This window comes from Zingiber officinale, chromosome 6B, assembly GCF_018446385.1.
Source record: "Zingiber officinale cultivar Zhangliang chromosome 6B, Zo_v1.1, whole genome shotgun sequence".
NCBI lineage: Eukaryota > Viridiplantae > Streptophyta > Magnoliopsida > Zingiberales > Zingiberaceae > Zingiber > Zingiber officinale.
In genome coordinates this window covers 12088027-12104695 of record NC_055996.1, presented here as the reverse complement: position 1 = coordinate 12104695, position 16669 = coordinate 12088027, and the positions used below count along the sequence as shown (strand labels likewise).

At 35.1% G+C, this 16669-nt stretch overlaps 1 protein-coding gene across 1 annotated transcript; it reads right to left on the bottom strand.

Annotated features, from left to right (window-relative positions):
• Window positions 1–1135: 1135 nt before the first annotated feature.
• On the bottom strand, window positions 1136–15132 carry LOC121991998 (translation initiation factor eIF-2B subunit delta-like). Its single transcript, XM_042546096.1, has 7 exons — window positions 14449–15132; window positions 13385–13522; window positions 12311–12651; window positions 2675–3419; window positions 2485–2581; window positions 2344–2398; window positions 1136–1377 (listed from the first exon to the last, which is right to left on the bottom strand). The coding sequence occupies exons 1-7, from the start codon at window positions 15023–15025 to the stop codon at window positions 1315–1317; spliced, it is 2016 nt and encodes a 671-aa protein (XP_042402030.1). The 5' UTR covers window positions 15026–15132; the 3' UTR covers window positions 1136–1314.
• Between the last annotated feature and the right edge of the window lie 1537 nt (window positions 15133–16669).

Genomic DNA, 16669 nt, shown 5'->3' with positions numbered 1-16669 from the left:
TATTCTATAAGGAACACAAACTGCCAACCTGAACTTCAGTTACGGATGGCAATAAGGTGGGGTGGGCTAGGTTTACTATCTCATCTCCGTCTTTGAATTTTATCCCGCCCATATCTCTATTTTTTCGGATTCGAAGAATCCCCGAATCCGAACTAACGGAGATCAAATCTCCATCCCCACTCTCATCCCAAAATTAATTTTATATTATTATTATTATACTATTAATTAATATTAATATTAATATTAATTTTATTATTAATTTTTTTAAAATAAATTAATATTAATATTATTATCAATATTATTTAATAATACTATTTTAAAAAATAATGTTATTATATTAATAATAATAATAATAATAATAATAATATTATTATTATTATTATTATTATTATTATTATTTTCGGGATGAATCTTTCCCCACGGTCCGAACCGTGGAAAAAATTATCATCCCTAAACACCAGTTAGAATCACACACGAGCACTCTGTGAATTGCCTCAGCCTCAGAAGATGCTGATTTCAGTATTGAGTATTTACTCGATAGCACGAAGAAAATAGTCATTTAAAGGATAAAATATCTACAGTGACAGTATGCGAAACAACCTTGAACTGGAGTTCATCGACATGTAGATGAGAGGTTTAGGGAGAGATCAAGCTCGCACCTGCCTTCCCTGATCGACGAACCAGCAGTAGCGGTAAGAAGAGCAGGAGCCCATTGAGAATTCAGGAAATCAGCAGTCTCTCCGCTTGCCAAGAACCGGCTGCCAGGACAGCCGGCATCGAAACGAGGTAAGGCAGGGCAGAGAGTAGATTTGCATGAATGGGAAAGGGAGCAGAGGAAGAGGGATGGAGGCAGAGATAATCAGGGTTCCAGCTGATGCTCCTCTCCTTGTGTGCATTATGGTGGCCGCCTAGGGCCTGCGACTTGAGGAACTTCTTGTAGCAAAAGAGGCAGGGTAAGAGCCTGAGGCAATCACTTTGGCAGCCAGTGGCAGCGAAGGGTGAGTATAGTCCCAAGGTGAGGGACAAATTAACTCTTTCCGGCAGTATATATAAAGAGAGTCAAGCATAGAAAACCCAATTAAGATAAACCTAGAAGGCAGTGAGATCCCATTCTTTGCTGGTTCGTATTTGCTAGTTTGAAACAAGCAAAGGCAAGAAATAGTTGCCATCATATTAAGTAGAAAGGAAACATGAGAAATGTTATATGAACTTACATGAGTATGTCAAGTAATTTAACTCATTAACAACAAAATGAGACTAAAAACATCATATTGCAAATTATCCCATAGTGAGGCCAGTTGGAGAAAATAACTTTTATATCCACAAGTTATCAGGGCCATATTCTCTCACGATAACTGGCACACTGGTAGGAGGGAGCTGCATAAGAAAAAAAAAAGCATTAAATAAACATTGGACACAAAAGAAGTAAGCATAAAATAAACATCTATTGAAAAATTCATCATAACATAGTCTGATGTTGTCCGTGTAATATCAAAGATAAAGGACCGTCTCTAATAGGTAGATGATAAAATATAGAAATAAGAGAAAATAGAATATGATGTTACAAACAAGTTAAAAGGCGTCTAAAAGATTATATAGTTAAAAAAAAAAAGTTGAATCAATTAGACTTAAGATGTAGTAGGTAGAGAGAGACCAAAAAATCCTTTAGTCAATGTAATAAAAAATAATTCAATTGATTTGAATATTAATAGTGATATAACGTTGCATAGCTTGATGATTATGATACAGGCCTTCACCTTATAACATGGAATTAATAGATGATATTGCCACTTTAATCTTTGCAAACAACCTATATGTCATCAGCATTATTTTGGATATCATATGTGGCAGCAATAGTTAAGACTCAAAGTCAAAATATGATGGTAAAATTGAGCTAACTGCCTAATATAAGAAAATAAACAACTTTTCGTTTAATATGAATGCTAGATCTGATTTAACTCTATAGATCCACCTCAAGATCAAATTATTAGATAGAATAATCTCATTCAACTTAAATGGATACAAAGTGAACTGAGAAGAGTGTTCCCATCCACCAACCTTGGATATGAATGCCCTTGCTTTGTTGGCAATGAGGGAGTCAAAGAATATCTTCTAGATAAAAGTGTTTGGTAACTCCATTAAGCAACTTTAAATACTAATATTTGCTTTAGCATTTAGATATGACCACTATTTGCAATTTATGATAGCATATGCCAGACACCCTTGTGTGTAGCTACTTGATGCAAGAAACAATATCAAATTGAAGAAATAAACTTAAGTGTGTTGCATACTCTAGCAATATGGAAAAACATAACCATAAAATAACATTAAAGTGCAACTCACCATTCCATAATCAGTGATAATCATTGACACATAATCAGAAGGTGTGGCATCGTAGCTGTCAATAAAAATAAATTGAGGTTTTCTTTTGCACCTATAAGGAACCTGATACTTAAATTATTGGCAAGGCAAAATATTTCCTACTTGAGATTTAGAAGCTGCAGATTGTCATTGTCAACACAACCTTCCAGGTAATTTGATGCAACATGACCAGGAACTTTCAAAATTACATCTGGATCACCTGCAAAGAAACGAAAAAAGCAGTTGCGCAGAACAATTTTGCAAGATAAGTAAATTAAAAAATCTAAGTAGCAAATCCAACTTGCAAGTATACCTAGCTCATTGAAACATATAGAATCTAGCTGCACTCTTTCATGAAATTTATATGCCTCACAACATACTAAAACAGGAACATTGAATGCCTTTGCAACCATAGCTACGCATGCTGTCCCCACTCTTGAGTAAACTGTTCCATTAGAGAGTACTGATGCAGCTCCTAGAAAAACCCGCTTGGCTTCATGCATGATGTATGAAATTGCATTTATATGCGTATATGTGCAGTTAAGTCCCTTGGCTATCAGTCTTCGGAGCAATACCTGCCCTTCAAGTTTGGGACGTGAATCAACTATCACAACACGGAAATCTTTACCAAGCTCATGGGCATATACTAATATCATTTCAACAACAGAGGATAGTCCATATGTTAGAAGAACATCCCCATCTCTGATCTTGGCAACAGCATGCCTAACTATAACCTTATCAGCAATTTCTATTTTCTCATTTATGAAACGATCAATATCAGATTGGAGACTCAATTTAGCGTCTGATTCTGACATAGCAAGTGGTAATTTAGCAATCCTATGCTTTAGAAACTTGATAGCATTTCCCATGCTAATTGAAAGAGGTCTACATTCAATCAGAAATGAGATATAACTACTAATTTTTGTGGTCAGATCTCGGCCAAAAGCTTTTTCAGGAGGTGTAGAGTAGTCATTAATTGCCTCTTTAAATGCTAGAAGCATCGCAATACAACGAGCATTGCCACCAGATATCTTTCCAGACAAGTAATGGAGTCCAACCTGAGGGACAAGTGCAAAGCCAGATCAATGAGAGAATTCTGTACATCATTGCTCAAAAGAAAATTCAGTGTGTTTGAGCAATTTTACAGGATAGATTTAAAAAAATGTTAGGGTAATTCATTAAATGGGCATAAAAATAAATCATACTGAGAAGAAAATTTACATATAAAATATCCATGGAGAAATTGCTTACAATATTTTAAAGAGACAAAATATGGTTGGGTTTGATTTAATATAAATTGCAATGTTCATTATGTCTTTCAAAACTGTATTGCATAGCATTTGAGTTATTTATTGCTTTTATAAAAAGTACAAAGAAGTGTTTCCTTTTTTGTTATATTCATTGTAAAATTGTATTTGTAAAAGATTCCCTGTTATTATAGATGTAAAAATGTTTCACTGACTATAGGATCACTTGAGATGACATAGTAATGAACTCGAAAAAGATTTTACAAAAGTTGGAATAGGAAGCAAACAGAATAATGGATACTTCGATGACAATAACAACCACCAAATCTTCCCACTAGGCGGGGTCGGCTATATGGATCTTTCTATACCATTGAGCTCTATCCCTTAGGGCTTACACTTTGATGGAATTTGTTGGATGTTATAACACTCAATTGGTGTTAAAACCAATATGAGCAGGTGTTATACGACTCACAGAACACCATGTCCCTGAACACATTCAAAAAAAAATTTATATAAAAAATAAAAACTCTCACTCTGGTGCGTGCATGCAAGCGCTAGAGAAAGAAACCCAGTGTTATAAATGGCGGCAAGCGGTGGCATGGCGGCCAATGACCGGCTATCGCCTAGGCGGTTGAATATTTTTTTTTTACTTTTTTATGCATAATATTATAAATAATCATTATTTTTTAAAATATTTACTTTTAATCAAATATATTAATTAAAAATTAAATATTTAAAAATAATATATATATATATATATATATATATTAAATTAATAGAATAATTTATTAGATTTTAATTAAGTCTATTTAAATTATCTCGGAGTTGATTAAAATTATTAAGTAATTTAATTAAACTCTAACTTACAACTTACTCGTGTATTCCATTTCAGTCAGGCGACAAGTTTGACACATCGTCGAGACCGCGCGACGAGTTCGAACACCTCACTGGCCTGAGCAACGTGTCGAGGCCTATCGTTGGGCTCGAGCGACGCTTCCAGGCCCGTCGCCAAGCTCGAGCAACGCGTCCGGGATTGCACGACACCTTTAGACGCGTCACAGGGCAGATGCCATGTCCGGCCTTGCGCAACGCATCCGAAGTCATCGTCGGGCCTAAGCCATGCATCCAGACGTGTCGCGGTAGCAAAACGGTAGCAACGGTGACTCCAAGCATGGTGGTGGCGGAAGAAGGTGAGTTATTGTCTAAAGCATCGCCTCAACCTGAGGCGGTGCGATTGATGCTCGCCTCCTGCCTAGGTGGTCGCCTCGACACAGGGCTAGCCCAACTCACATGGGTTCAAAGTACACAATGGGAGGGCCACATGGGTGCCCTCCCATATTTTTTTATTAAAAAAATTAAAAAATTTAAATTAAAAACCAACCGAACAAAATTAAATTGATGGTATTTTATTGCCAAACTATTTTTGATGAGGTTAAAATAAAAAAATTAAATGGCTAGTTAATGGTTATTTTACTAATAAAAAATAAATTTTCATCTAGAAATACTCATCACCTTACACAACTTATTTCAATCATTCAAACACCTAAATCCCTCTAAAAATCTTCTCTACTATTTTCATCATCTCAATTTTATTTTGAATATTTATTTCTATAATCCTATTTCCCTCCAAACTGGATGAAAATAACCAAGGATTTTTTTAGAAATTTAGTGAATTACCAAAAATTGCCAAAAGAAAATGCTTCTTTCCAAAATTCACAAATTCTACCAAATTATCTATATTTTCCATATCCACCAAATAATCCATATGGTCCATATCCACTAAATTATCCATCTAATCCATATCCACAAAATTATTCATCTAATACACATGCATCTTTGACGGAAAATGAACCATTTACTTCAACTTTTGTTCCAGAGGCTCAACTGTCTGGCCGTGAATCCCCAATTGAACTCGCAAATTTGGAGAAGGCAGATTCTGGCGCTACGGATGAAGTAAGATTGAAGACGAGATTTTAGCAAGATCATCTATCACTATCAGCGATGATCTAATCATCGACAATGATCTGGATGTTTTCTGGGAACGTGTTGCAAGCTACTACAATGAAAATCGTCCTCTAGGTACACCCAGTAGAATTGCAAGTGTCATACGATCGCACTGGCAAAATACCATATAAAAAAAGTATATTGCTTCAATGCAAATTACAATAGTATTTATAATGTGTATCGTACGACCACAGTGATGAGGATATATTGCGGCTTGCGTATGAAAAAAAATTGTGAGTAAAATAACAACATTGCATTTAATCTCGAACATGTATGGAGAATCACAAAAGACCATCCAATGTTTACTCCACAGTTTGTTGATTACCTTGTTAGCACGAAGAAGGCAAGGACTTCGAAGTCGGGGCCAAGTAAAACCTCATCTAACCAATATACGAGTCTCTACATTAGACCTAAACGAAGAAACTTGTCCAATCGATCAGAATGCAACAAAAAAAAAAGGAAAAGGCAAAATGAAATCAGACATTGAAGGTATGACAACAAATTTGGATAATATATTTGCAAAGTTTACTAAGCATAAAAATAGCTAAAGTTGAAATGAAACAAAAACAACTCAAAGTTGAGGAGATGAAAGCAAAAGCTGCAGATTAGAGTAAAAGCTGCCTTAGCTAAAGTTCAACTAAAGGAATATGCAATCCTTTCGAAGGACACTTCGCAAATGACAAAGGAGCAACTGATCATCCACGAACATCTATGTCAAGAGATTAGGGGGAGATGGAATATGTAATTTTCATTTATTGTAAGTTTCAATTAATGTACTTTTCAATTAATGTAATTTTCAATTATTGGATTTTTCAATTAATGCAATTTTCTATTATTATACCTTTTCAATTAATGTGCAATTTCTGGTCAATTAATAAAGTCGTTGCAAAGTAGTCATTGGAATATAGTTGTTGTAATGTAGCCGTTGGAATATAGCGATTGACAAGAAAAAAATAAATAGACACCTTGTGTTATACAATTCTTTATTCTAAGAACATACCATTTGGCAAACACATAGACTTGAATTTATTTCCTCCAAAATGTCTCAATATTCAAGTAGCGCCAGCTCTGACTCGGCAAGTGAAAACAAAGTTCAAATTGAAGTTGTTGACGAAGGTTTGATATAGGGAATAAGCTAATGTCATTGATACTTCAACAAAGCCGACAAATAATAGAAGCATATCAAAGTAATAACGAGGTGCGAAAAAGAAAAAGGTTCATCAAAAGAAATCATGAAGTCGGGCGTGTGAGGCTCTTCAATGATTATTTCTCCACAACCCCAATGTATCAAGATCAAATATTTCGAAGACGATTTCGCATGCGAAAAGATTTATTTTGTTGCATACTGAATGCACTCGAGAGTCGTTCATCATAGTTTCAACAAAGGGACGATGCTGCAAGAAGAAAAGGCTTGTCATCACTACAAAAATGCACAACTGCGATTCGCCAATTGACTTATGGAGTCCTAGCCAACCATCTTAACGAGTACCTACGCATGGGTGAATCAACCGCCATCAAGTGTCTTTTCATTCTATGGTCATGTGGTTGAACTATTTGGTGATCGATACTTGAGAAGGCTGAATGCTGATAATATTCAATATCTTCTTCAAATGCATGATGAGAGGCATGGCTTCCCTATATGTTGGCCAGCTTTGATTGCATGCATTGGGAATGGAAAAATTGTCCATTTGCTTGGAAAGGCCAGTTTACAAGAGGTCATGAATAACCAACAATCGTGCTTAAAGAGGTCACGTCTCAAGACTTGTGGATATACATGCATTCTTTGGTGTCGCAAGTTCACGTAATGATATTAATGTGTTGTACGAATCTCCCATATTCAATAACGTCTTGCAAGGAAATGCCCCGGAGATTAATTTTATGGTCAACGAGACAATATATCAAGGGGTATTATCTAACAGATGGAATATATCTGGAATGGACTACTTTCGTGAAAGTTTTTCCTTGTCCAGAAGATTCCAAAAGGAGGTTGTTTAAGGAAAGACAAGAGGCTACAAGAAAAGATGTTGAACGAGCATTTAGAGTGCTCCAAGCTTGATGGGAAATTGTTAGAGATCCAGCTCGTTATTGGTACAGACAAAAGTTAAAACATATTATGTTAGCATGCATTATTTTGCATAACAAGATTGTTGAAGATAAGGGGGTCACATGACAAATTAGTACAATGATGAAGGTGGCTAACCTGCACAACCCATCCGAGGCTCAAACCGAGGATTTCATGATTATCTCCAAACAAATTCCAAACTACATGATAGTTATGTGTATCACCAACATGCTGACTTAGTTGAACATATTTAGTCACAATACAATAACAATCCTTGAATTAGTATTTTATAGTTTCTCTTTATGTTTAATTTATATGTTGTTTTTTAATTTTTATGCATGTGTGATTTTTTTTATATGTTGTATTCCTTCGTTTCAAATTTATAATAATATTTTAATTTTAAATAAATGGCACTCATAAAATAAGAAAAAAATATTTTATGTAATAAATATATTTTAAAATATTATTATTATTTATTTTAAATAATAATCACTTAAATTGTGTAAATAAAATTGAAATTGTATTTATTTAATGTAAAATAAAAATAAGATGAATGAGTGGACAGCAGGACCCACAAATAATGAGTGTTAATGTTAAAATAAATGTGAGAGAATGAAGGTGTTAATATAATGTGTATGTGGCATATAGACCCACACTGTTTGACGAGGTGGTGGGTGTTATAACACCCACCAATGTGGATGCTCTTACTATATCATTATCTATATTTAAATAAATTTTATCTTATTTTATTGTTGCTAACCAAGTTTTTTTTGTCTTTCTCTTCATCGTTTGATGTGCATATTTGTCATAGTTTCACATCACTTAACTGAAGCATTTATTTGTCGTACATGTTCATGCCATTTTTAATACGTCTCTTGGAATTTTCCCTTGATAGATGCAACCCGACATTCTCTCTAATGCTCTTATTTCTTATCATATCCATCCTCACATCCTCATCTCTACAACTCTCATCTTCTACTTATGTGTTCGAGTCGTAGCCCAACATTCGACTCCATATAATATAACAGGTCTAACTGTAAAACTTCCCTTTAAGTTCTAAGAGTCACATAGAACATTCGACACTCTCCTCCATTTCAACAATATACTTGTATTCTATGTAAAACATCTCTCTCAAAACCCTCCATCCTTTTGCAAAAATGAACCTAAATACTTAAAGCTCTTAGTTCGAGACAACTCGTCATCTCCTATCTTAACAATTTGTCTAATTATGTCTAATATTGCTAAACTTAAATTCCATACATTTTATTTTGATTCTACTAAGCGCAAAACCTTTCGCTTCTAGTGTTTCCCACCAAGATTTGAGTTTAACATTTACTCTATCACATGTCTCATCTAATAAAACAATATCATCTGCAAACTATATGCACTATGGTACCGTGTCTTGGATTCATCCATGATCAGCGAAAAAAGATAGGGATGATCCTTGATGTAATCCTATCTTCATGAGAAATGCTTCGGTTAATCAAGTCCTCACTCGTGTCATTACATCATCATACATATCTTTAATTCGTGCGCATATGTTACGCTAATATCTCTCTTTTCTAGAATTCCCCATATAATTTTTCTTGAGATTCAATCATAAAATTTTGCTAGGTCAACGAATACCATATATAGATCATTTTTTTGTTCCCGATATTTTTCGATTAGTTGCTTGAAAGATGTATAGCTTCTATTGTCAAGCATCAATCCTGGCTTGATCGACTAACAATAGATTCTTGTGGGTGATTTTCATTTTTGATTTTTTGCCTAATCAAAAAATTAAGTGATGGTTGCTAATCAAGAATTCCTAAGAGATTCGAAGAAATAAAGGCACTTCAATTAACAAACACATAAAGCTTCAATCATACTACTAACCCTTCTCATATAAGAAAATGTCTGATAACAATGAAATAAGGTTTATAAGCAATCCCCCCCCCCCCTAATTATGTTCTACATCTGCTTCTTTATTAAACCTCCCCAAAAAAATGCACGTAATCATTAGTTCTACCAGCCACTCTTGGATGCTCAAACAACTACAAAAACTAATTTGAAAGTAGTTTGGATCTTACATGTTACACCAAGCCTAATGAAACAACAGAATAGTTAACTTGATTGCCATGAATCATGCAGCTCAAATTTTCTAAGCTTAGTTAATGGTACTGACATCTGGGAATTAAGAACCAATACAAATAATCAGCAATATCAACAGATACATTGAGGTGTTAAAGTCTCCTTGAGGCTTGAATCTCGCATCAAATCTAACTCAACCCTATATTAATTTGACATGTATGTGTGTGCTTCCTCCCCGGGAAGGAAATCAAAAGGAAAATAAAGTGACAGAAATACTTTCCCAACAGCACTTTCCCTCTGCTTCCTTAGGCAGAAAAAACTAAGTGATTAAATATCCTGATTCTTACTAGAGGTGTATCCATATATATAACTCGCTCATGAAATAAATATATATAATCAAATTAATGCAGCAACGGAACCTCAACTGTAGCCTAATCTCAAACCCTCAAAAAAATCATAAATCAAAGAACAAATATCAGTTGGGATCCTAAACTCTTTTCATAATCTCATAATGCAATCAAGTCATCTAAAAAAATTCCCTAACTTATCTCTAAAAATGATAAGAACTTTTGAAATTTAAAACAACCTTTTAAAATTTTAATATATTAACAAAGATTTTAAACTCTAAAACTTTATAACAAACCTAAATTTTAGATTTTTTGAATCACATCATTCTCCCCAACCAAGGAGATCTTGACTCCAGGTGAGTTGTTAACATTTTATTAATTCTTTTCAAGCATAAGCAACATTGCGTCAGAATGTTTGTTGAGCATCCTTTCTCAAGTGGCCCTTCTAATGAGTGAGGAATCAATATAGTTTCTCTAATGTTATTCACAAAATTAAGCATTGACTTGGCTCTCCCTTCTTTTTGATCGCCTGTTCAAATGAGTCTAAAATCACTAGCTTTGACCTAGGGATAGAAGTACTTTCCTGTGGTTCTTCTGTGACAAAGTCAACATATAAGTTAAATAAACATTTTTTCACATAGGAAGAATAAATGTAGATGTCCTTGTAGGAGTCATTATGGAATTTCTAGGACTAATAAATGCATATGTATACCTTATATTGCTATCTTTGCGTCTACAGGGTGCATCAACATAAAGGCAAGATACAAGTGGAGTGGTGTGGGAAGGAGGTGATGATGGAAGAAGTTCCTTCCAAGGTTCAAACTCTCGAGTGATGGTTCAAAATCTCGAGTGGTACTGATATTTCAGTTTTTGATTGTAACAATAGTGTTTCGATATCGTGCAAGGGTTCTAATATTTGGTGTCGATAGCAAATTAGAAGTGAAAGAAGGGATGGGATGAAAAAGAAAAAGAAAATAAGACAACTATAACAAAGTATTTTTACCATCTAGAATGGTACAATTTTGATATTATTTTGTATGGAGAAATGTACAAAAAAAAATAACAATATTATCTCAATTGACTTATGTTTTAGCATGCCAAGGGTTGTCGAGAGCTAATATCGAACAATATTCATCAACGTGATTGGCATAATAACATAGGAGACATTATCAATGTCAAGTAGTATTGAGTTTCAATAATTTATTGGAACAATATGTTCCAAATGTTTGCATGGTATGAGATTTCAAATCATGGTTTTTTCTAAGCGGCAGTAGAAGACAACTTGGACGAGGGGTTTCTCCATACAAGCGACGAGTTGAGATAAATGTTATGACTTTATCGTGGAAGGTTAATGTAAGAAGATAGAGAAGGAAATTGTCATGGGTTTTTGGCAAAAGAAGGGTATGATAGCCTAACAACAACTGACATAGGCTTCATTGCGAATAATAAACAAAGGAGAGATCTTTCTTGGCTAGATTTATTAGATTTATTCACATGGTTTGACCAATGCATTGGTGGAGAAAAGCACAAGGACAACACTCCGAGATGGATAACTAAATCACTCAAGCTTGGGATCAAGAAGAAAAATTGTGTTCAAGGAAGCAATTGGTTGTTGTGCACGAGAGGAGGGTAAAAGAACAAACTTAGAAATTTTAGCTTTGATGCCAATTCATGCAACACGAGAACATTAAAAATATAAAATTGAAACTAATTCCAAACTCAATGTCACAAAGGAAACCTATTACATTGGATCATAATCCCCTTTTTAAAAAATTCATAATGCAACCAAGTCATAAAAAAAAATGCCTATCTTTCATAACAAACTGGAAATTTAAAAAAAAACTAAAAGTTAAATAAACTTATTAAAAAATATATCACTTTAAGATTTAAAATAAATCCTACACTTATCAATAATTTTTAGACTGCATCACAAACCTAGATAAATGGAACACCCATCATATTGCAGATTTCTCACTAATAGATTAATATCCATGGTTTCAAATTTAGTAGCGTGTTTAATACTATGTAAAATTTGAGGGTAAGATCATTACCATTATATATATAAATATATAAGCCCCACTACATAATACTGTATTACCCTAATGCTCTTAACAGCATTGGCTACCCTATTAAGCAATACTATACTCCTAATGGCCTTGGCAAAGTTAGAAAGAACCTCAATTTTCTACTGATCACAAAAGTGAAAATGTGTATGGTACCTTGTAAACAGAAGGATGGACTGCATCAAGTTGAAAAAACTTTGCTTCAAGATCTGGAAGCTGAGTTCCATGTATGTATTGAGGCAGATGTCGGAACAATTCAACTCTATTTTTTGCTTCAAATTGGTTAACCATTGCTCGCCGCTTCACTTTCTCAACCTTATGTTTATCATCAAATTGCATACGTGGAGGAGGAACATCTTTCTTGCGATCTTTTTCAATGGGGCGATCGACAATCTTCTTTTCGGAAGATACAGATGGAGCTGTAACTTGAGGGGCATCCTTCTTTTGTGAAGGTTTAACTGATTTAGCTTGCTGTGTGTTAGCAGGAACTCCACCTCCTATAGAAGTTGAAAGCTAGGCATAGTTTAAGTTCAAATATGCAAATAGAAAACCAAACAAAAAGGTAATGACAAGAAGATAAATTCTATATTTGGTTACACATGGTAACCAATATCTATAGAATTTCATGGTTGAATAAGGAAAATAGAGGGGGGAAATTAACATAGTCCCTAATAAGAGAAACTACTCAAATCCACTTATTTAGGCAAACAGACAAACCTTAAGTATCAATGATTTCTCTTTTAACACAGATGATGAGGGTACAAAATATCTTGAACTGTACATTTTTTATGAGAATAAATGTAACATGTTTCAATAAAAAGGTAATGTTGACTTTCTTTTTTATCAAAAGAAATACAATGGAATAATCTATATCAGCAGGTCCAGATATAGCTGTGCATAATTTACAACTAAGAGTTCAGACTGAAATCATAGTAGATAAATACAAGAAAAGTGGTGGACTTCATGTCCCAAGCACAGACCAAAGTGAAACCATAATTGAATCAGTTTTTACACCTAGATCAAAACTGATAAGTACATGAAAACATCATGAAAGCCAAAGCAATGAACTCATTGATATTTACAAAGAGTAAAAAGGAAGCTAAGGATTATTTAAACAAAATAACATCATGAATCCATGATATGAAGTAGCCACAATGTAAGGAACAAAGTGTAAAATTCAGCTCCAGCTTTGATAACTATAAAACTCAAGAAAATGGATCAGCGCCTCACCAGCCTCCTTTGCAGCAGCTTTTGCAGCACGTTGGGCCTCCTGGAGAGCACGCCGCTCGGCTTTTGTTGTTTTCTCCTTTAGTGGCATTGGTGCCTCTGCCAAATCATTTTGTATCCCCAATGCTCCTCCTTGTTTCTCTGAAAGATGCACTAATTGTAAATAGAGATAGCAGTGAAATTCAGTTTATACCACCAATTACAAAGAACTATGCTAATCCAGGATTTGGGAGCAACCAATAAGGATACACAATGCGAATGTGTCGAATAATATAAGGACGAGACATGTAATTCTGAACATAACAACATGGAAACAAGATTATAATACGATGAGGTCAAATCAAGTAAAGTATAAACTGAACCCTCAATAGTGAAACATTAGAGATGAAATTTGATATCATATCTTTAGCACCATTATTCTTGCCTCTAGAATTACTACTTATACCATTCTACAAAAAAACGGAAGTTGACTTTCAAATGTGGACCGTGATTTTGGTAGTTATTTACAAGATATGAAAACTCAAAATGGATAGATTGATAGCAGTTCTTGAAGTCAACTTTCAAATATGGGCCGTGATTTTGGTAGTTGATCACAAGATATGATCTCAAAAAAAACATAGGGAAATGGCAGCAGCTCATGAAGTCCTAGTTGTTACTAACACTTAGAACATCTAATCCATCCTGCACCTTCACTAGGTCAGCAACCTCAATAAGAGCTAGGCAAATTGTGCCTTGAGTGAGCAAGCTGGACATTATCATCTTAGCTTTCTTCAGCTCCAAGATGATTTATATCTATCTACATACATGACTTGCACTAGATTGCTTCCCTCAGTGCATGACCAAAATGCGTTATTCAAATTGTGCTTATGCAAGAAGGCTGGATCCTAAGATGTTGTATACCTACTAACATGCAATTCCACTAGATTGCGTCGCTCAGTACTTGACCAAAATGCATTAGTCAAACTAAAGTTTAATAATGAGCAGGGCCATTCCAACAATATATAATCGGTTGGTAAAAATAATGAGCAGATGAAGTTAACAGTTGTTTAAAATAAAAATACTGGTACCTGAAATGCCAGGGAGTGTCTTCACAACCGATGCAGTCGTCAGAGGGCTCTTAGGAGTATGACCACCGCCACTCCCACCACCAGCACCGACAGACTTCGACATCATTAATTCACTGTTTCTCCCTGCTAAGGACGAAGCAAGCTTGTCCGGATCGCTCCTACCATACCACGGAGACATAGAAGCATTGTCAGAGAACTCCGAGACTCCGTCGTGGATCCTGCTGGAAGGCGACGTCATTGGGGGCGTCCCAAGAACAACTTCCGTCTCGTTGTGGTCGTGGGCACCTACCAGAATCTGAAGGTTATCTCGGCGGAGCAACGAGCCGGAATTGGGGACGGCAAGAGGGACGGTGCCGCGAGCGGGGAGGCCGTCCGAGGCTCCATGGCGGGGCGGAGGGATCATGACGGGGGAGAGAGACGTCCCGGTGGGAGGAGAGGACGCAGCGGCCGCGGAGGAGGAGGAGACAAGGGCGTCGGAGACGGAGCGTGGTGGCGGCGTTGTTGCAGCGGGGGTGACGAAGCCGACCTGGCGGACTTTGGGATCGCTGACGGTGCGGTTAGGCCTCCTTGGATCCATGGGTCCGCCAGCTACAAGAAGCGGCGGCGAAGCGACGCGGAACTTGCTAGGGTTTTCAAGGAGCTCCGGCTATGCGGTGACGGATTAAATGGCGTTGCAAGTGCTCTGTCCATTTTGTTATTTATCCACTTCGCCCCACCCAAAGTCTTCACCTCGTCAAAAGCCACTATCGTAAATACTTTCAAACTTTTACACTTTGCGCCCCAACTAATTTAACCATGTTTAAGTAAACTCATGTAAGTAATTCAAATTAAAATTACCATATTACATACTAAAATATGATATTTTAATCTATTATAAATTTTTATGAAATGTAAACTAGTATATAATTCTATCCTAAAAATTACCAAACCGGGATAATATTCCGGAATATCTAAATCACCTATTAAGTTTTAAAATTATCAAATCCTCTCTTTTATATCCATTTTGCTCCTTCGTATTTATCCTAATAGACTATTACATAGTAGAAATTGATTCAGGATATTATTCATCAGCACAGAAAATCCCGAATCGATTATACTATAACAATCGATTAAAAATTTTAATTTATATTTAAAAAATCATCACTCTTAATATAATATATTAAATTGATATTTAAAGGCATGAATATAATTAGGAGAATAAGACATACATATAAGACGTGATTTTATGTCATTTCAAACTCTCTAAGTCCATAAGTCGATTTCGGTCAAAATTAACTGATGGACTTAGAAATCTCATAATAATATAAAACTAAGTCATGTGTCATGCTCTTAAATATTAATTTGATGCACTATATTGAGAGCGGAGAACATCAATATAATTAGGAGAACTAGGCGAATACATAAAATCTGGTTCTATGTTATTCTGAGCTCTTTAAATCCATCAATCAATTTTGACCGAAACTTGTCAAAACTGATTTATAGATCTAAAGAGTTCAGGATGACATAAAATAATGTCCTATATGTTCATATATGTCATATTGAAAGCAGTAATTTTTTTAACATAAATGTGTTTAAAAAAATATAATTATTATAAAAAAATCACTACTCTCAATATAGTATATCAAATTGATGTGTTAGGAACATTGATAAGGATGTAATTGAACCGAGCCAAGCCGAACAGTAGGAGGCTCGAGCTCAAGCTTAGTTTGTTTTACCTAAGTTCGAACTCAGCTCGAGTTCAATTCGAGCTTTAATTCTTAAGCTCGAGTTCGGCTCATAATGGAATTAAATAGTTTACAAACCGTTTGAGCTCGGTTCAAAAATAGCTCGTTTAAGTTAAACAAGCTTTGTTCAAACTTGATTCGAAAATGGCCTATTTAAAAATTAAACGAGCTTAGTTTGAACTCGGTTCATTGATGCATAATATTTATAATTCATGTGTGTGTGTATATATATATTCAATATATATGAATATATGATAAATGAGCCTCTTAACGAATATCTTCCAGAGCCTCTTAACGAGCACGTTCACAAGCCCCTAAAGGAACATGTTCACGAGCTCACAAACCAAATATTGTTAAGCTCGGTTCAAAAATAGCTCGTTTAAGTTAAACAAGCTTTGTTCAAACTCGATTCGAAAATGACTTGTTTAAAAGTTAAACGAGCTTAGTTTGAACTCGGTTCATTGATGCATAATATTTATAATTCATGTGTGTGTATA

What these genes read in the sequence shown, in the direction of transcription:
- LOC121991998 (XM_042546096.1), bottom strand. Translation starts at nt 15,025, where the DNA reads ATGGATCCAAGGAGGCCTAACCGCACCGTCAGCGATCCCAAAGTCCGC. An exon ending in GACACTCCCTGGCATTTCAG is followed by an intron (nt 13,523 to 14,448) that starts GTACCAGTATTT and finishes TGCATCTTTCAG; the next exon opens with AGAAACAAGGAGGAGCATTG. An exon ending in TTATCACTGATTATGGAATG is followed by an intron (nt 1,378 to 2,343) that starts GTGAGTTGCACT and finishes TTTCTTATGCAG; the next exon opens with CTCCCTCCTACCAGTGTGCC.